Source organism: Schistocerca americana, chromosome X, assembly GCF_021461395.2.
Source record: "Schistocerca americana isolate TAMUIC-IGC-003095 chromosome X, iqSchAmer2.1, whole genome shotgun sequence".
In the NCBI taxonomy this organism is placed as follows: Eukaryota; Metazoa; Arthropoda; class Insecta; order Orthoptera; family Acrididae; genus Schistocerca; species Schistocerca americana.
The window spans coordinates 870546705-870567240 of record NC_060130.1 but is presented as its reverse complement, the minus strand read 5'-3'; the positions used below and the strand labels follow the sequence as shown (position 1 = coordinate 870567240).

Sequence of the window (20536 nt, the reverse complement as noted above, 5' to 3'; positions counted from 1 at the left end):
TCATTCTGCAAAAAAAATAAAAGTGTTCAAAAGAACTGGGGAAGTATGACTTTAGACTTCTGCCACACGCCACTGAGCTACAATCGAGGACCGGGTGTGTTACCAAATTATACCTTTGTTTTACACCAATTAAGTAAATAACAAAACATCATTACATACTCATTCATTTACATAACAAGAACTGAATTGTCCAACAAGTGTCGAAAACAAAGTAGAAATAATTATTCATATCATCATCCTGGGTGCTTTTCACTGGACTTTGAGAGCTTCAAAAACGTGTCTGCCCTCCATGAGCATTTATCACCACCTGACACCTACGTGGCGCGCTTCGTATAAGTCTACGGAGGTCACCCTGTGGTATCGGTTCCATCCTTCAATGAGACTTCTTGGAGAGTCTGTGGTGGTCAGGGACGACCACCAGTACGTGTATCAAGCATGTTACACATATTCTCGATGGGGTTTAGGTCGGGAATCGCTGCTGGACATTCCATTACTTCAATGTCCAGGCTTCGCAAGACATCCCTCATCTGTGAATGAGACGTTTTGCCAGTGACGAAGTTACCAGTTGACGTAGGAACGGCAGAACTGAAGGCGGGCTGCGGGACGTCGTTGTGCCAACAAGTGGGGTAGTCGAACAGGACCTCTGTGCCTTAAGGTCCTTTCTCGTAACCGTACAGTCTGACCTGACGCAGAGACTCCAGCGGCCCTGAGATCGCCTTGCAGTGCTCTGGCGTATCCGTGCGACACCGCAACGCAGAGATGATCAGATAGCGCTCTTCACGCGGGCTTGTAATGCTTCAGCGGCCTTGTCTCATTCGCCTTGTGTACTGACCTGTCTTCCTGTAGCGTGTCCAAGACCTATTGATGATAGATGGAGAGACAATGGCATCTGCAGCAACACGACGGGAAGTACATCCTTCTTGAATAAAACAGAGTGCCCTTGCAACTAACCTGCTTTAAAATGTCGCTATGCTTGTTCTTGGTTGAATACAACGTCCAAAAATGTCAACTACCCTCTGTGTACCTGATTAAAGAACACTGGGACGCAGGTACTCATTTCTTTCAGGGGGTCACCTGATACCGTAATACATAACACAGCCCATACGTTGCGAATGTCTTAAATTGTTACATACATTGAATGCGAAGATCTCAGACTATACAATAAGGTCGCAGTTACTGCCCGTACCAAAATATATAGGGAACGGGAAACTACGTTACCATACGAGTGGCTTATCTGCCACCGAGCGAGGTGGCGCAGTGGTTAGCACACTGGACTCTAATTCGGGAGGACGACGGTTGAAATCAGTCTCCGGCCATCCTGATCTAGATTTTCCGAGCTTTCCCTACATCGTTTCAGGTAAAAGCCGGGATAGTTCCTTTGAAAGGGCACGACCGGTTTCCTTCCCCATCCTTCCCTAATCCGAGCTTGTGCTCCGTCTCTAATGACCTCGTTGTCGACGGCACGTTAAACACTAATCTCCTCCTCTCCTCCTCCTCCTTATCTGCCAGAAATCTCAATGGGTAGACACATTATTTGTACTTTACAATCATATCTGCAATACTCATGTAACATTCGAACATCAGCATCAACCGTTAGTTACACAAAGCTTTATATTTACCTCATAATGAAATTTATAACCAAATTGGTCGGTCCATAGTTACAAAAATAGGCACAGTGGGTACTTATCTACTACCACGAATGGGAAGCAATGGTTTGAGTAAAACATACGTATTTTTTGGTGTAGAATCCGGAAATGCAATAAAAATGGAGGTTTCCCATTTGAAAATACGAAATTGATCCAGCCCACCTAAAAGGTATGGTTAGGAGATTGCCAGTTGTAGAACAGACAGATGTCCGCTTTACTAATATGAACTTTTGACCTAGAACATTTGTTTCGTACGATGCGTCGCTTTCCAGATAGTTGTCTCAAGTTAACACAAACACCTTGTCTATACATCTTCTTTCCAAGAAACGCGTTAGTGAGACGAGTGTAGCGAAGTAGTCTTAGGTTTAGTTTATTAATTTTTAAATTTAACACCACATTTTAAGTCAAGGTAGTTGTTATTAAGTATTTATTTAGTAATATTTATTAATTGTTGCTGAAAAGGTAAGCCTTTATTTGTTACAAACAGTTGGAGACGGAACCTGTCGAGTGGATAAAACCGACGGAGACATTGCCCTTCGAAGTCGCGGGTGAAGCTGCAGCTCCAGAAATAGAAATCGATGCCGAAGATGCTGATGAGCCTGGAACCACGACGGTGGAAGTACCAGAGACGACGGTACCTGAGTTTTCTGAACCCACGCGAGTTGATGCCTTCCAGCCTGACTGGGTAGTCCCTGAAGTTGAAATCGATGCTGAACGTACCGAAGAGTCCAGTCCCAATAATGTAGCTTCACTGGAATTCCCAGAGGACGCGGAGGAGACCACGTCAACGCCTGAGCCGACAGAAGCCACGGAAGTGACGACCCGGCGCTCCAGGCACAGGTCGAGGAGCAGACACAGGTCCAGGAGCCGGCTGTTCGACAGCGACAACCAGGAGCTGGAGAACCAGCTGGAAGAGAGCGGGAGGCACCACCGCCGTCGCACCAGGGACACCAGGGCTGCGCCTGTGAGGCACGGCCTCTACACTCCACTGGCCAGGTAGGCTTCGGCGCATCAAGTACAATACACACATTTACGTACCCGATACTTTTTATTGTTATTTTGTCAACGGTAGTGCCGGGGTGGGTACACTAGTTCGCATCACAAAATGTCCAGATACTCTGTGACCAAAATGGTTCTGAAACAGAGGATGACAGACTAAAGGCCGAAGTACTAAATGTCTTTTTCCAAAGCTGTTTCACAGAGGAAGACTGCACTGTAATTCCTTCTCTAGATTGTCGCACAGATGACAAAATGGTAGATATCGAAATAGATGCCAGAGGGATAGAAAATGAATTAAAATCGCTCAAAAGAGAAAAGGCCGCTGGACCTGATGGTATACCAGTTCGATTTTACACAGAGTACGCGAAAGAACTTGCCCCCCCCCCCCCTCCGGCCCCTTCTTGCAGCGGTGTACCGTAGGTCTCTAGAAGAGCGTAGCGTTCCAAAAGATTGGAAAACTTCACAGGTCATCCCCGTTTTCAAGAAGGGACGTCGAACAGATGTGCAGAACTATTATAGATCTATATCTCTAACGTCGACCAGTTGTAGAATTTTGGAACACTCTGTAGGAATCAGCATGGGTTTCGAAAAAGACGATCGTGTGAAACCCAGCTCGCGCTATTGGTTCACGAGACTCAGAGGGCCATAGACACGGGTTCACAGGTAGATGCAGTGTTTCTTCACTTCCGCCAGGCGTTCGATACAGTTCCCCACAGTCGTTTAATGAACAAAGTAAGAGCATATGGACTATCAGACCAATTGTGTGATTGGATTGAAGAGTTCCTAGATAACAGAACGCAGCATGTCATTCTCAATGGAGAGAAGTCTTCCGAAGTAAGAGTGATTTCAGGTGTGCCGCAGGGGAGCGTCGTAGGACCGTTGCTGTTCACAATATACATAAATGACCTTGTGGATAACATCGGAAGTTCACTGAGGCTTTTTGCAGATGATGCTGTAGTATATCGAGAGGTTGTAACAATGGAAAATTGTACTGAAATGCAGTAGGATCTGCAACGAATTGACGCATGGTGCAGGGAATGGCAATTGAATCTCAATGTAGACAAGTGTAATGTGCTGCGAATATATAGAAAGAAAGATCCCTTATCATTTAGCTCCAATATAGCAGGTCAACAACTGGAAGCAGTTAATTCCATAAATTATCTGGGAGTACGCATTAAGAGTGATTTAAAATGGAATGATCACATAAAATTAATCGTCGGTAAAGCAGATGCCAGACTGAGATTCATTGGAAGAATCCTAAGGAAATGCTGTCCGAAAACAAAGGAAGTAGGTTACACTACACTTGTTCGCCCACTGCTCGAATACTGCTCAGCAGTGTGGGATCCGTACCACATAGGGTTGGCTCTGAGCACTATAGGACTCAACTGCTGAGGTCATCAGTCCCCTAGAACTTAGAACTAGTTAAACCTAACTAACCTAAGGACATCACACACATCCATGCCCGAGGCAGGATTCGAACCTGCGACCGTAGCGATCTCGCGGTTCCAGACTGCAGCGCCAGAACCGCGCGGCCACTTCGGCCGGCCCAGATAGGGTCGATAGGAGAGACAGAGAAGATCCAACGGAGGGCAGCGGGCTTAGTTGCAGGATCATTTAGTAATCGCCAAAGCGTTACGGAGATGATAGATAAACTCCAGTGGAAGACTCTGCAAGAGAAACGCTCAGTAGCTCGGTACGGGCTTTTGTTGAAGTTTCGAGAACATACCTTCACCGAGGAGTCAAGCAGTATATTGCTCCCTCCCACATAATCTCGCGAAGAGACAATTAGGATAAAATCTTAGAGATCAGAGCCCAGACAGAGGCATACCGACAATCTTTCTTTCCACGAACAATACGAGACTGGAAAGAAGGGGGGAACCGATAGAGGTACTCAAGGTACCCTCCACCACACACTGTCAGATGGCTTGCGGAGTATGGATGTAGATGTAGATGTAGAATATCAGTGAAACAGTATCCGATGTAGACGATTTCCACACAAGAATCGTCCTGTGCTGTATACTTCTGGTTTGGAATACGTTTCCAGTTGTCACGTTATTTCATTCGCACCGTGTGATGCACCTATCAACCGTACTGTACCATAACTGCCCGATCCGCGCGGGGTAGCCGAGCGGTCTTAGGCGCATTGTCACGGTGCGCGCGGCTCCCCCTGTCGGAGGTTCGAGTCCTCCCCCGGGCATGGGTGTGTGTGTTGTCCTTAGCGTAAGTTAGGTTAGGTTAGATTAAGCAGTGTGTAAGCTTAGGGACCGATGACCTCAGCAGTTTGGTCCCATAAGACCTTACCATAAATTTCCATACTTTTTTCCTGTTTACTCTTTTGTGACAACGCCCCACTCTGTTGCGCGATGGTGATAGCGTGGGATGGCAAGTGTAACTCGCGTTTCGAAGTCCCTCTCGTGTATGGAGCCATTGAAAACTGGCCAATTCTATTCTACACGAGGCTGATGTACAGGGCAGCGGTGGCGAGCAGCTGTGCAGGAAGGCAAGTTGATGGTGTAACACTTAGTTCACACTTCTCTCTCTCTCTTATGTACTTCGGCGCCAGAGTGATGTGACGTCCCCTCACGCCTTTTGTTGTCGCTGTTGATGTTGAGCCGCTACTGCTACAGCTCGCTCCGTGGAATGGAGACGCGACGTGCAGTGATGGTTGTCCCCGTCGGATAACGTGGAGCAACACCTGAAAATCTCTAAGGAAAACTGTTCCTCGCTTAATGTATGAAAGTCCGTTTGCGAGTCCGCACAGTCTTCTCAGCGATGCGAACTGCTGATTTTAATTGTCTGTTATGGTTTTATTGTGATTTTCTATGCCCGGTTAGTTAGTTATTGCAGTATTGAGTGAATCATTCATCGCCGGCGTCGTTTCACTGCGGCACGACGCAAATCCAGAGATAATCTATAATGCTATCTTGCTTTCGTGCGTCGTGATATTATTTCGGCAAAACACTACTTTCAATGCTCAATGTTCATCAAGTCACTCTTTCAATTAAAACGTCCACAGTTAATTAATTTTGGTCATCAACTATCACACAGTTCAATTAATGATGGAGCCAACACGTGAGATTTCCATTACTGACTAACAATTTTATTGTACCTTTTTAGTAAATAGTTTATAATCATCACACCACACTCACACCGATGGATCAGATCAATTGCGATTCTTTTCAATTCGGTGATCCTCACAATTACGACAACTTTTACAATCGTCGTATTTGTATCATCTTCGTGTGGTCGTATTAATGTTTCACTCAAGGCTGATCAAGTCTTCGATACTATCTTCATTCTTCGTGTAACTGTTCACTTTGATGAAAGTTAAGTCCAACAATAATATCTCCAATAATTAAGAGTTCATTAACTCGTAGTACGCTATCAGAATATCACTTCAGTTCAAGTTCTCAAGTGAGAATAACTGAGAACAAAGTCCGCGCATCTCTATCACACAATATTACTTTTTTAAAAAAAAAAGATACAATCTCGTAGCGTTCCGTTTGTAGTACTATAACAAACGGTGCTCTCTCTCGACTTGATAGCAAGCAAGCTAGCAGACGACTAACTTTTCCATTATCGAGCATTGTAGACGCTTTGAATTTCCTTTTCGCCGCGTTTACAACTCTCTTTCTCAATAAATGTTGTCTCTGACCGACATATTACTTTGGACTTAACTTTCGTCGCACTGATTCGCAGTTATTACTGAGATGTTTGATAGCTAATTAAAAATAACCTTACTTTCTTTCCAGCTTTATATCATGACACTGATTCCCATATGGAAGACATAGTGATAGACATCCCTGGGGTTGTGAAGCAGCTGAATGGGTTGAAAATAAATAAATCGCCAGGTCCTGATGGGATTCAAATTCGGTTTTACAGAGAGTACTCTAAGGCATTGGCTTCTTACTTAGCTTGCATTTATCGCGTATCTCTTGTCCAACGTAAAGTCCCGAGCGACTGGAAAAAAGCGCAGGTGACGCCTGTATATAAGAAGGGTAGAAGGACGGATCCTCAAAATTACGGACCAATATCCTTAACATCGGTTTGTTGCAGGATTCTCGAACATATTCTCAGTTCGAATGTAATGAATTTCCTTGAGACTCTCCCTTTTTTCACGTGATATCTTGCGAACCATGGATGAAGGGTGTCAGACGGATGCCATATTCATTGACTTCCGGAAAGCGTTTGACTCGGTGCCCCACTGCAGACTCTTAACTAAGGTACGATCATATGGGATTGGTTCCCAAGTATGTGAGTGGCTCGAAGACTTGTTAAGTAATAGAACCCAGTACGTTGTCCTCGATGGTGAGTGTTCATCGGAGGTGAGGGTATCATCTGGAGTGCCCCAGGGAAGTGTGGTAGGTCTGCTGCTGTTTTCTATCTACATAAATGATCTTTTGGATAGGGTGGATAGCAATGTGCGGCTGTTTGCTGATGATGCTGTGGTGTACGAGAAGGTGTCGTCGTTGAGTGACTGTAGGAGGATACAAGATAACTTGGACAGGATTTGTGATTGGTGTAAAGAATGGCAGCTAACTCTAAATGTAGATAAATGTAAATTAATGCAGATGAATAGGAAAAAGAATCCTGTAATGTTTGAGTACTCCATTAGTAGTGTAGCGCTTGACTCAGTCACGTCGATTAAATATTTGGGCGTAACATTGCAGAGCGATATGAAGTGGGACAAGCATGTAAAGGCAGTTATGGGGAAGGCGGATAGTCGTCTTCGGTTCATTGGTAGAATTTTGGGAAGATATGGTTCATCTGTAAAGGAGACCGCTTTTATACGACCTATTCTTGAGTACTGCTCGAGCGTTTGGGGTCCCTACCAGGTCGGATTGAGGGGGGACATAGAAGCAATTCAGAGGCGGGCTGCTAGATTTGTTACTGGTAGGTTTGATCATCACGCGAGTGTTACGGAAATGCTTCAGGAACTCGGATGGGAGTCTCTAGAGGAAAGGAGGTCTTCTTCTCGTGAATCGCTATCGAGGAAATTAGAGAAACAGCATTTGGGGCTGACTGCAGTACAATTTTACTGCCGCCAACTTACATTTCGCGGAATGACCACAATGATAAGATAAGAGAGATTAGGGCTCGTACAGAGGCATATAGGCAGTCATTTTTCCCTCGTTCTGTTTGGGAGTGGAACTGGGAGAGAAGATGCTAGTTGTGGTACGAGGTACCCTTCTCCACACACCGTATAGTGGATGGCGGAGTATGTATGTAGATGTAGATGTAAATGACATACTCAATAATTATTGAAATGGGTTCAACTGGTTCAACTGGCTCTGAGCACTATGGGACTGAACAGCTATGGTCATCAGTCCCCTAGAACTTAGAACTACTTAAACCTAACTAACCTAAGGACTTCACACAACACCCAGTTATCACATTGAAATTGGTGTTCATAAAAACTTTAAGGTGTTACATTATTGTCAAAGTTGTCGTACCAGTCAGGATAACACTGTTCCTACTTTGAATTATCGTGACATTCTTATTTGGGTTTTCGGGTTTCTCGGGATGTTGCAGTGAGTGTGAGTGTTGTTCCAGGCCGCTGTCTCCGTACTACGTGTCGCACCGCGCGGGCGACGCGCACGCGTGCATGGTGCAGCAGCTGAAGGAGCTGGTGACCGACATCGCCAGCGACCTGGAGGAGTCGGCGCACATCGCGCAGCGCCGCACGCTCGAGAAGATGGCCGTCGCCGTCGAGATGTGCCGCGCGCTGTCGCTGCCGGACCTGCAGCGCGCGCTCGCCGGGATCATGGACGCGCGCCGCAGTGACACCAGCCTCGTGCTCACAGAGCGGTAACACTCACGTCTCTTCATTTATAAAGTATTCTTCGTCACGCAGATAAAGCCGAGCTGCGACCGTCAAGTTTGCTGATAGTGTTAGACCTTCCTTACATCATTAGAGGCTTATATTGCCTAGTGCAGTGGTTCCTGACGTTTCTTACAAGGGAAACTCCCCGTCTTACCCCTTCAGATTGATGATGATGATGATGTTTGGTTTTTGGGGCGCTCAACTGCGCGGTTATCAACGCCCATACAAATTCCCAACCCTCACTCAGTCCAGTCCCGCCACTTTCATGAATGATGACGAAATGAGATCTCGAGGCAGGTGAAAATCCCCGACCCCGCCGGGAATCGAACCCGGGACCCCGTCCCTTCGGATTTAGTGGTAAGATGGCCAAGTGAACAGCTCATCAAAAACTGAACACAGATCAAACATGAAAACAAAAGCGAAATAGAAACAGTGAACGGTCCAAGAACAAAAAGTACAATAGAGAGCAGCCTAAAACAGCCAGAGCCTACGGTCTGGGAGTGACAAGCAGCCGAGTCGTATTCAAAACTCCCTCACACCATTAATTTTTTTTCTCAGCATTATGAACTGTCCGTCCGCTCATTGAAATGTTTGTTCTATTTCTGTAATCTTGGCAGTTATCGTACTATACATTTGTTATAGCATCTGAGTTATGTGGTAAGAAGATATTACCGTCGCAAGTAAATGTGATGAATTGTGAAAGAAGGCTAGATACCACATAGATGTCTCACAGAAATGCCGGCCGCTGTGGCCGAGCGGTTCTAGGCGCTTCAGTCTGAAACCGCGCGACCGCTACGGTCGTAGGTTCGAATCCTGCCTCGGGCATGGATGTGTGTGATGTCGTTAGGTTAGTTAGGTTTAAGTAGTTCTAAGTTATAGGGGACTGATGACCTCAGATGTTAAGTCCCATAGTGCTCAGAGCCACTTGAACCATTTTCTCACAGAAATGGGACCACAAATAAACGGGTGTGAACTATGGCTCTGAGCACTATGGGACTTAACTTCTGAGGTCATTAGTCCCCTAGAACTTAAAACTACTTAAACCTAACTAACCTAAGGACATCACACCCATCCATGCCCGAGGCAGGATTAGAACCTTCTACCCGTAGCGGTCGCACGGTTCCAGACCGTAGCGCCTAGAACCACTCGGCCACCCCGGCTGGCGGTGTGAACTATGTTACAAGAAAGGAATTCATAAGTAAAGACTTCCAAAATTGACCGCAAATTCAAAAACGTTAAAAACATATGTCTTGACAGCACACAGATAAACTATGCGATTGTGAAACTGTTGAGTTCATTTCTTGCAGTTTATATGACAAAATATTATGTTTTCATCATGTCCTTGGGATTGATCAAATTCACATTCATACGAACACTTATATCGGGTAAGGAGGCCTATCTCACTCTCTTACCAGGGGAACAAATTAGGTGAGTCGATAAGAGGTTCCTATCGTAAGACGCACGTACTGTCACTAATGCCATGTATGACACACCAGATGTGTTTCTCGGTGGAGGATTCGGTTGATTTGTCGCCTTGTCATCAAACGTTTGCGGTTCCCATAGGAACATATCAGAGATATGTGAGAATAAGATTAACGTACCAAGACCAAAGGAACTTCAGATTGTCAATAGTAAATAGCATCCAGAATCAAGTTAAGTAAGGTTTATGATTGTTATTATTTTAATAAATGTGTGTGAAAATTAATCAAGTTCTGTTTAAAGTTGGTCACTGTCAATCTGCTACTCTAAGCGTGCAAGTGGCATTTCTATCGTCTGACCTAACGGCAGAAGATAAACACGCCACGATAAGACCACGAGACATATTGCTGACACTCGCCTACTTCGTTAGAGCGAAAAGTCAAATAATCTGATGATGTGCGTACCGAAGGTCTTACAGTACGCTCGCCACAATAATAATACTGTGTGCAGCACTATAGTAGCCCTTATGTAGTTATTGCTGTGTCACGCTGTCTATTAACTCTTTTATTTTTTTCGAAGCGACTAATGAAGCAATTGCTGGACTACTGCACGTAATATATACAGCCTGGAGAAGACATTTTCGTGAGATATTTAGCATTTGTTACGTATATGTCTCACTTTTATCATAAGTGATATACGGGACAAAGCATAAAATATGTGTGTGCTAAAGCCAATGTGTTGCATTTATCTTATACATCTGTTGATTGGCGGTTCTACCACACTGACGGGACTATGGCATAACCCATAGTATTTCAGAATTTGGTGCAGCAGATACGAGCTCTCAGTCTTCAGTGGAAACGTCAGCGATAGACTATAGACAATAACGCAGCGGAGCAATACAAATAAACTTACTACAATTGCCACTAACCGAAGTACATAATAGCGAATGGATCATTATGGCAATAGGCATCAGTTAAATCGGGAGTCAGAAATACCAGATGAAAAATGGTGACTCATTATCTTCTGCTTCATCGGACGCATTAGGCTGATGACTAGCAAAGCAAAAAAGAATTCTGCACAAATTAGTACTAGTAAGAACTGCTCAATATAGAGTTACTATTAACACTAATCAGAAAGTACCACATTGCCCTCTTTGAATCAGTAATGAACTTTTTGGGCAGGACTTGAGCAGTAGTCTCAGGAGTGCTATCTGTGGAGGACAGGGGAGTGTACTACTGAGACTTCAAGAAATATTCGGCACCACATCAGAGAATGCACTGTTTGTGGTGCTTCGTATATATCCAACTGACATGCCATCAGGTGATGAGCTGCATTCCTCCTGGTTAAACATGCAAGTTCTGAGAAAGTAACTGAAGTAGCCGGAGTGCCTATAGAAGATGAGCACCAGATTAAACACAGGCGAGTGGGTGGGAGGGGAGGAATGGGAGGTTAGTCATAGGGAACGATATGTGTATAATTTTTAGTTTTTTGGTATTAAGAAATGACTGAAGATGAGATATGTCGACCGCATATGCCATATACATATACATATACATTCGTGGAATAGGCAGTTTCCTGACTTGCAACGTGCTGCCATGTTCACTACAAACCTTCGTGTAACGGAGTGTAGACACATCTAACCGCCACATTCGGGCTTCATAGACGGCATATCTTCAATTGGGACAACCCTTCCTGCGACTTTTGACACTTAGCTTACATAGTCTAAATACCAAGAGAATATGACCAGTTCTTTTTAGTTTTTGCTCACAATATAACCTGCAACTACTAAAAGTTAATCTAGTTTCTTGGCTAGTTATTGTGACCTGTGCTTCATGTAAGCGTCAATAGTTTTATTATTAATGTAAATGATTCTGTAGGATAGATAACTAGCAATAACCTCAGTTACTAATATTGCCCTGGAGGGGATGAGGTGCTTATTTGACACCCCACCTATTTCTGAGCTAAAATTGGATAAACGTAATATCCGGATGGAAATATGTGCTGAACCAGGACACGAACTTTAGCCTTAAGCGGGCAAGTGCTCTGGCGACTGAGCTATGAAAGCAGGATTCGCGACCAACCCTTACAGTTTTACTTCCACCAGTTCCTTATCTTCTACTTTCCAAACCTGACAGAAAGGTCTCAGGTTCGAGTACTGGTACAGTACACAGTTTTAAACAGCCAGACGTTTCCAATCAGCTCACACTCTGCTGCAGAGCGAAAATTCATTCTGGACAACGTCGAGTGTCTCGGGCTCGACGCAAAATGCTGAGACAGTCACACCCGAACGACATTGGTGGCAGGACAATCATTTCTGTCTATCTGATAATTTTTTTCACTCTTCTTAAACAATATGTTTACGTATTTTCATCTCCCAGAGCTGAATTATATTAAAAAAATAACTGAATTCGAAGAAAGTTATAAATAACATTCAGAAAACTTAAAACAATAATAAGAGCTGATTCACCATTTTGCTATGGGACGCTTATAGTGGTGCATCCGGCTGCAGGTATTGAGAGCGACTTCGTGAGGCCGTAACTGTACTGACTAAGATGCCAGCACAACCCATTCCAAGCAATCAGAGGACGGGTCTAAATTCTGCAGCAATGGAAAAAACTATCTTATCCGTTGACACCAGCACGACCTAAGAGACGAAGTGTCTCACTAGTTGAACACCTACAGTCCGGTTTCAGTTAACGGCGCTGATGTCGTACGTCTTGCCCAATCTTCACCTGAGTGTCAAACGATGTTCAGGTAAAGGTTGCACGACATTCCAGTCACGTGACACGCTGAACTATTCCCCTCATTTTGGCGAGGTGAGTGCCATATCTCCAACACAGCAGCTACTGGGTGGTTATCATCAATGCGCCTATGCACAGAGGTCCAGTGTGGGCTGTAATTATCCCGTGGCAGCGGAACTTGGTAGGTATTCTAACGTTATTGCGCAGTCGATTTACACTGAAAAAACATTAGTTCCAATTTTGGCCGCCAGGTGCAGAAAGACGCACAGAAATGTTTCCATATGTCATGGATTAGGAAAAACGGGATGAGGGAAGAAGAGGTCAAACAAATGAGAAAGGCATAACGTTGATTTTACACTAGTGGCCAATAAAATTGCTACACCAAGAAGAAATGCAGATGATTCATTGGAGAAATGTATTATGCTAGAACTGACATGTGATTACATTTTCACGCAATTTGGGTGCATAGATCCTGAGAAATCAGTACCCAGAACAATCACCTCTGGCCTTGACACGCTTGGGCATCGAGTCAAACAGAACTTGGATGGCGTGTACAGGTACAGCTGCCCATGCAGCTTCAACACGATACCACAGTTCATCAAGAGTAGTGACTGGAGTATTGTGACGAGCCAGTTGCTCGGCCACCATTGACCAGACGTTTTCAGCTGGTGAGAGATCTGGAGAATGTGCTGGCCAGGGCAGCAGTCGAACATTTTCTGTATCCAGAAAGGCCCGTATAGGACCTGCACCATTGGGTCGTGCATTATCCTGCTGAAATGTAGGGTTTCGCAGGGATCGAATGAAGGGTAGAACCACGGGTCGTAACACATCTGAAATGTAACGTCCACTGTTCAAAGTGCCGTCAGTGCGAACAAGAGGTGACGGAGACGTGTAACCAATGGCACCCCATACCATCACGCGGGGGGTACGCCAGTATGGCGATGACGAATACACGCTTCCAATGTGCGTTCACAGAGATGTCGCCAAACACGGATGCGACCATCATGATGCTGTAAACAGAACCTGGATTCATCCGAAAAAACAACGTTTTGCCATTCGTGCACCCAGGTTCGTCGTCGAGTACACCATCGCAGGCGCTCCTGTCTGTGATGCAGCGTCAAGGGTAACTGCAGCCACGGTCTCCAAGCTGATAGTCCATGCTGCTGCAAACGTCGTCGAACTGTTCGTGCAGATGGTCGTTGTCTTGCAAACTTCCCCATCTGTTGACTCAGGGATGGAGACGTGACTGCACGATCCGTTACAGCCTTGCGGATAAGAAGCCGGTCATCTCGACTGCTAGTGATACGAGGCCGTTGGGATCCAGCACGGCGTTCCGTATTACCCTCCTGAACCCACCGATTCCATATTCTGCTAACAGTCATTGGATCTCGACCAACGCGAGCAGCAATGTCGCGATACGATAAACCGTAATCGCGATAGGCTACAATCCGACCTTTATCAAAGTCGGAAACGTGATGGCACGCATTTCTCCTCCTTACACGAGGCATCACAGCAACGTTTCACCAGGCAACGCCGGTCAACTGCTGTTTGTGTATAAGAAATCGATTGAAAACTTTGCTCGTGTCAGCACGTTGTAATCATTTACATATCACAGCATCTTCTTCCTGTCGGTTAAATTTCGCGTCTGTAGCACGTCATCTTCGTGGTGTAGCAATTTTAATGGCCAGTAGTGTATATTAGCCGTCGTGTAATTTGTTTAATATGAGCACCGGAGAGTGGACGAGATGCTATATAGATTTTCACCTGGTGGCCAAAACTGGAACTAATTATTTTCAGTGTAAATCAGTTCCGCATTAAATTATAACCACCCGTTATTTCTAATTCGTGAGCGCAGTGTCAATACTAGAACATGTGTTGACAGGAAGGTGTACCGCGACGTGGTGAAGCTGTGCGGCACCAGCCCAGCGTTCCAGCTGGCGCGGTCGCTGCTCGAGACGAAGAAGCTGGTCGGCGAGGAGGCAGCGGAGCTCGTGTCGGCGCTGCCCGCAGCCCTCATGGCGCCAGACGCCTCGCTCGTACAGAGCTTTTACGTGAGTGCGCTTTATCTGCTACAGTCTGAGGGCACCTGGCGAGCAGAACTGTCTCATCTCTGCATAGCACCGAACACATGAGCGTATTTGGAGTCAGTTAACTTTACGAGGTGCATTCAAGTTCTAAGGCCTCCGATTTTTTTTCTGATTAGCTACTCACCCGAAATCGATGAAACTGGCGTTACTTCTCGAAGTAATCGCCCTGCAGACGTACACATTTTTTACATCGCTGACGCCATGATTCCATGGCAGCGGCGAAGGCTTCTTTAGGAGTCTGTTTTGACCACTGGAAAATCGCTGAGGCAATAGCAGCACGGCTGGCGAATGTGCGGCCACGGAGAGTGTCTTTCATTGTTAGAAAAAGCCAAAAGTCACTAGGAGCCAGGTCAGGTGAGTAGGGAGCATGAGGAATCACATCAAAGTTGTTATCACGAAGAAACTGTTGCGTAACGTTAGCTCGATGTGCGGGTGTGTTGTCTTGGTGAAACAGCACACGCGCAGCCCTTCCCGGACGTTTTGTTGCAGTACAGGAAGGAATTTGTTCTTCAAAACATTTTCGTAGGATGCACCTGTTACCGTAGTGCCCTTTGGAACGCAATGGGTAAGGATTACGCCCTCGCTGTCCCAGAACATGGACACCATCATTTTTTCAGCACTGGCGGTTACCCGAAATTTTTTTGGTGGCAATGAATCTGTGTGCTTCCATTGAGCTGACTGGCGCTTTGTTTCTGGATTGAAAAATGGCATCCACATCTCATCCATTGTCACAACCGACGAAAAGAAAGTCCCATTCATGCTGTCGTTGCGCGTCAGCATTGCTTGGCAACATGCCACACGGGCAGCCATGTGGTCGTGCGTCAGCATTTGTGGCACTTTTCGCATTTTCAGGTCGTCATGCAGGATTGTGTGCACAGAACCCACAGAAATGCCAACTCCGGAGGTGATCTGTTCAACAGTCATTCGGCGATCCCCCAAAACGATTCTCTCCACTTTCTCGATCATGTCATAAGACCGGCTTGTGCGAGCCCGAGGTTGTTTCGGTTTATTGTCACACGATGTTCTGGCTTCATTAAACTGTCGCACCCACTAACGCACTTTTGACACATCCATAACTCCATCACCACGTGTTTCCTTCAACTGTTGATCAATTTCAATTGGTTTCACGCCACGCAAATTCAGAAAACGAATGATTGCACGCTGTTCAAGTAAGGGAAACGTCGCCATTTTAAGTATTTAAAACAGTTCTCATTCTCGCCGCTGGCGGTAAAATTCCATTTGCCGTACGGTGCTGCCACCTCTGGGACGTATTGACAATGAACGCGGACTCATTGTAAAACAATGCGCATGTTTCTATCTCTTTCCAGTCCGGAGAAAAAAAATCGGAGGCCTTAGAACTTGAATGCACCTTGTAATACGAGGATCACTCCAAAAGAAATGCACACTATTTTTGTAAAAATACAGTTTTCATTCTGCACCTGTGAAAGTTTTACAGTGTCAAGATACATGCTTCCCTCTTGTTTTCAAACTTAGTTCAACCTGTTCCCGTGAGTGGCGCCGTCACAGTATGTCTTCAAGATGGCTGCTACACTTGACGTTCGTCAGAAGCAACGTGCTGTCATATAATTCCTGTGCTGTGAAAACGATACAGTGGGAAACATCCACAAGAGGTTGAAAAAGGTGTATGGAGATGCTGCTGTCGATCGCAGTACAGTTAGTCGGTGGGAAAGTAGGTTACGTGATGAATGCGGGCACGACAATATTGAAGATTGTCCTCGCAGCGGCAGGCCTCGTACTGCACACACCCCAGACAATGTGCAGAGAGTTAACGAATTGGTGACTGCTGACAGACGCATAACAGTGAACGAATTGTCACGCTACGTTGGGATAGGGGAAGGAAGTTTTTGCAGAATACTGAAAGTGTTGGCGTTAAAAAAGGTTTGTGCCAGGTGGGTTCCCAGTTTGTTGACAGTGGCTGACAAAGAAACAAGAAAAACGGTATGCAGCGAACTTTTGGAACAGTACGAGAATGGTGGAGACGAATTTCTTGGAAGAATTGTGACAAGTGATGAAACATGGCTCCATCATTTTTCACCAGAGACGAAGAGGCAATCAATGGAGTTGCATCATGCAAATTCACCCAAGAAAAAAAAATCAAAACCAAACCTTCTGCTGAAAAAGTTATGGCTACGGTGTTTTTCGATTCCGAAGGACTCTTACTTGTGGACATCATTCCAAGTGGAACCACCATAAATTCTGATGCATATGTGACGAAACTGAAGAAACTTCAAGCTCGACTGAGTCGACTACATCGGCAAAAGCAGGATGTTTTGCTGTTTCACGACAATGCACGGCCACATGTCAGGCAAAAAACCGTGGAAGCGATAGCAAAACTCGGATGGACAACACTGAAACACCCGCCTTACAGTCCTGACCTGGCTCCATGTGACTATCATCTCTTTGGGAAACTGAAAGACTCTCTTCGAGGAGCAAGGTTTGAAGATGATGACTCCCTTGTGCACGCTGCCAAACAGTGGCTCCAACAGGTTGGTCCAGAATTTTACCTTGCGGGTATAAAGGCGCTAGTTCCAAGATGGCGTAAGGCAGTTGAGAGGGATGGAAATTATGTGGAGAAATGAAAATATTGTTCCTATAGGATGTATCTACACACTGTAAAACTTTCAAACATGTAGAAAAAAGAGGGATTTAAAAAAAAGTGTGCATTTCTTTTGGAGTGACCCTCGTATATCCAAGTTGTATAGAATTAGTTGAACGCAGACACTGTATCATAAATTAATCGAATAATTCGTACTGATTCACCTGCATTTTACTACAATTTATTAGCAGCGTGTTCCCATGAATTACAGTTACACGTACATTAATCTTAAGTGTGGTAAGCGTCATTTATTGTATGTGCCAGTGAGGTGATGTGCCAAAATTTAACAATGTACTGAAACATTCGCTTATTTCAGTGTGTACCTTAAGTGGGTTGTATGTTTAAATCATTTAATTGAGGTACTTACCTCCATTTTGCTGGAAATTTATTTGCTTGGCACACGCTATCGCTTAGAACGTTCACATTTAGATGTTTACAGTTTACTCGTAACTGCTGAGACAAGTTTGGTTGAAATGGATCTGAGCACTATGGGACTTAACATCTATGGTCATCAGTCCCCTAGAACTTAGAACTACTTAAACCTAACTAACCTAAGGACATCACACAACACCCAATCATCACGAGGCAGAGAAATGAGACAAGTTTATTGCAGTTGCTGAGACAGTACAAATAACGAAAATATAATCTATTTTGTATGAATACATGAAACATTTTGATCATTTGGTATCTTCACTGCTTGTACTATCTTAGCAATTTGGGGTCTCAGTATACTACCACAAAGAACCTCTTGCCCATCGCAAAGTCCCACACGACTGGAAAAAAGCTCAGGCGACTATATTATAGAAGAAAGGTAAAATAAAGTACCCGCAAAATTAAAGACCCATATCCTTAACATCGGTTTGCTGCAGAATTCGTGAATGTATTCTGAGGTCGAATGTAATGAATTTTCTTGAGACGGAAAAGCTTCTGTCCACAAATCAGTATGGATTTAGAAAGCATCGCTCATGCGAAAGTCAGCATTCCCTTTTCTCACAGGGTATCCTGGGAGCCATGACTGAAAGGAAACAGCCACATTACATATTCCTAGATTTCCGGAAAGCGTTTGACACGGTGACCAACTGCAGCCTGTTAACCAAAGTCTAAGTACACATTCCTAGATTTCCGGAAAGCGTTTGACACGGTGACCAACTGCAGCCTGTTAACCAAAGTCTAAGCATACGGGGTAGGTTCCAAGGCACGTGAGTGGCTCCAAGTTTTCTTATTTAATAGAACCCAGTATGTTGTCGTCGACGGCAGGTATTCATCACAGACAAGGGAATCATCTGGAGGGCCCAGGGAAGTAAGATAGGGCGACTCTTACTTTTTTGGTCTCTAGAAGAGCGTAGCGTTCCAAAGGATTGGAAAAGGGCACGGGTCGTCCCCGTTTTCAAGAGGGGAGGTCGCACAAATGTGCAGGACTATAGACCTATATCTCTAACGTCGATCAGTTGTAGAATTTTGGAACACGTATTATGTTCGAGTATAATGACTTTCCTGGAGACTAGAAATCTACTCTGTAGAAATCAGCATGGGTTTCAAAAAAGACGATCGTGTGAAACCCAGCTTGCGCTATTCGTCCACGAGATTCAGAGGGCCATAGACACGGGTTCCCAGGTAGATGACGTATTTCTTGACTTCCGCAAGGCGTTTATACAGTTCCCCACATTCTTTTAATGAACAAAGTAAGAGCATATGGACTATCAGACCAATTGTGTGATTGGATTGAAGAGTTCCTAGATAACAGAACGCAGCTTGTCATTCTCAATGGAGAGAAGTCTTCTGAAGTAAGAGTGATTTCAGGTGTGCCGCAGGGGAGTGTCGTAGGACCGTTGTTATTAACAATATACACTCCTGGAAATGGAGAAAAGAACACATTGACACCGGTGTGCCAGACCCACCATACTTGCTCCGGACACTGCGAGAGGGCTGTACAAGCAATGATCACACGCACGGCACAGCGGACACACCAGGAACCGCGGTGTTGGCCGTCGAATGGCGCTAGCTGCGCAGCATTTGTGCACCGCCGCCGTCAGTGTCAGCCAGTTTGCCGTGGCATACGGAGCTCCATCGGAGTCTTTAACACTGGTAGCATGCCGCGACAGCGTGGACGTGAACCGTATTTGCAGTTGACGGACTTTGAGCGAGGGCGTATAGTGGGCATGCGGGAGGCCGGGTGGACGTACCGCCGAATTGCTCAACACGTGGGGCGTGAGGTCTGCACAGTACATCGATGTTGTCGCCAGTGGTCGGCGGAAGGTGCACGTGCCCGTCGACCTGGGACTGGACCGCAGCGACGCACGGATGCACGCCAAGACCGTAGGATCCTACGCAGTGCCGTAGGGGACCGCACCGCCACTTCCCAGCAAATTAGGGACACTGTTGCTCCTGGGGTATCGGCGAGGACCATTCGCAACCGTCTCCATGAAGCTGGGCTACGGTCCCGCACACCGTTAGGCCGTCTCCCGCTCACGCCCCAACATCGTGCAGCCCGCCTCCAGTGGTGTCGCGACAGGCGTGAATGGAGGGACGAATGGAGACGTGTCGTCTTCAGCGATGAGAGTCGCTTCTGCCTTGGTGCCAATGATGGTCGTATGCGTGTTTGGCGCCGTGCAGGTGAGCGCCACAATCAGGACTGCATACGACCGAGGCACACAGGGCCAACACCCGGCATCATGGTGTGGGGAGCGATCTCCTACACTGGCCGTACACCACTGGTGATCGTCGAGGGGACACTGAATAGTGCACGGTACATCCAAACCGTCATCGAACCCATCGTTCTACCATTCCTAGACCGGCAAGGGAACTTGCTGTTCCAACAGGACAATGCACGTCCGCATGTATCCCGTGCCACCCAACGTGCTCTAGAAGGTGTAAGTCAACTACCCTGGCCAGCAAGATCTCCGGATCTGTCCCCCATTGAGCATGTTTGGGACTGGATGAAGCGTCGTCTCACGCGGTCTGCACGTCCAGCACGAACGCTGGTCCAACTGAGGCGCCAGGTGGAAATGGCATGGCAAGCCGTTCCACAGGACTACATCCAGCATCTCTACGATCGTCTCCATGGGAGAATAGCAGCCTGCATTGCTGCGAAAGGTGGATATACACTGTACTAGTGCCGACATTTTGCATGCTCTGTTGCCTGTGTCTATGTGCCTGTGGTTCTGTCAGTGTGATCATGTGATGTATCTGACCCCAGGAATGTG

General features: G+C 45.8%; 1 protein-coding gene across 1 annotated transcript in view; it reads left to right on the top strand.

Annotated features, from left to right (window-relative positions):
• Positions 1-20536, top strand: part of LOC124556362 (vitellogenin-like) — a 331070-nt gene that overhangs the window by 35040 nt on the left and 275494 nt on the right. Inside the window, exons 4-6 of the mRNA XM_047130328.1 lie at positions 2134-2642; positions 8199-8453; positions 14512-14680. Of these exons, the coding sequence (XP_046986284.1) occupies positions 2134-2642; positions 8199-8453; positions 14512-14680 (933 nt within the window). The remainder of the gene's footprint in view (positions 1-2133; positions 2643-8198; positions 8454-14511; positions 14681-20536) is intronic.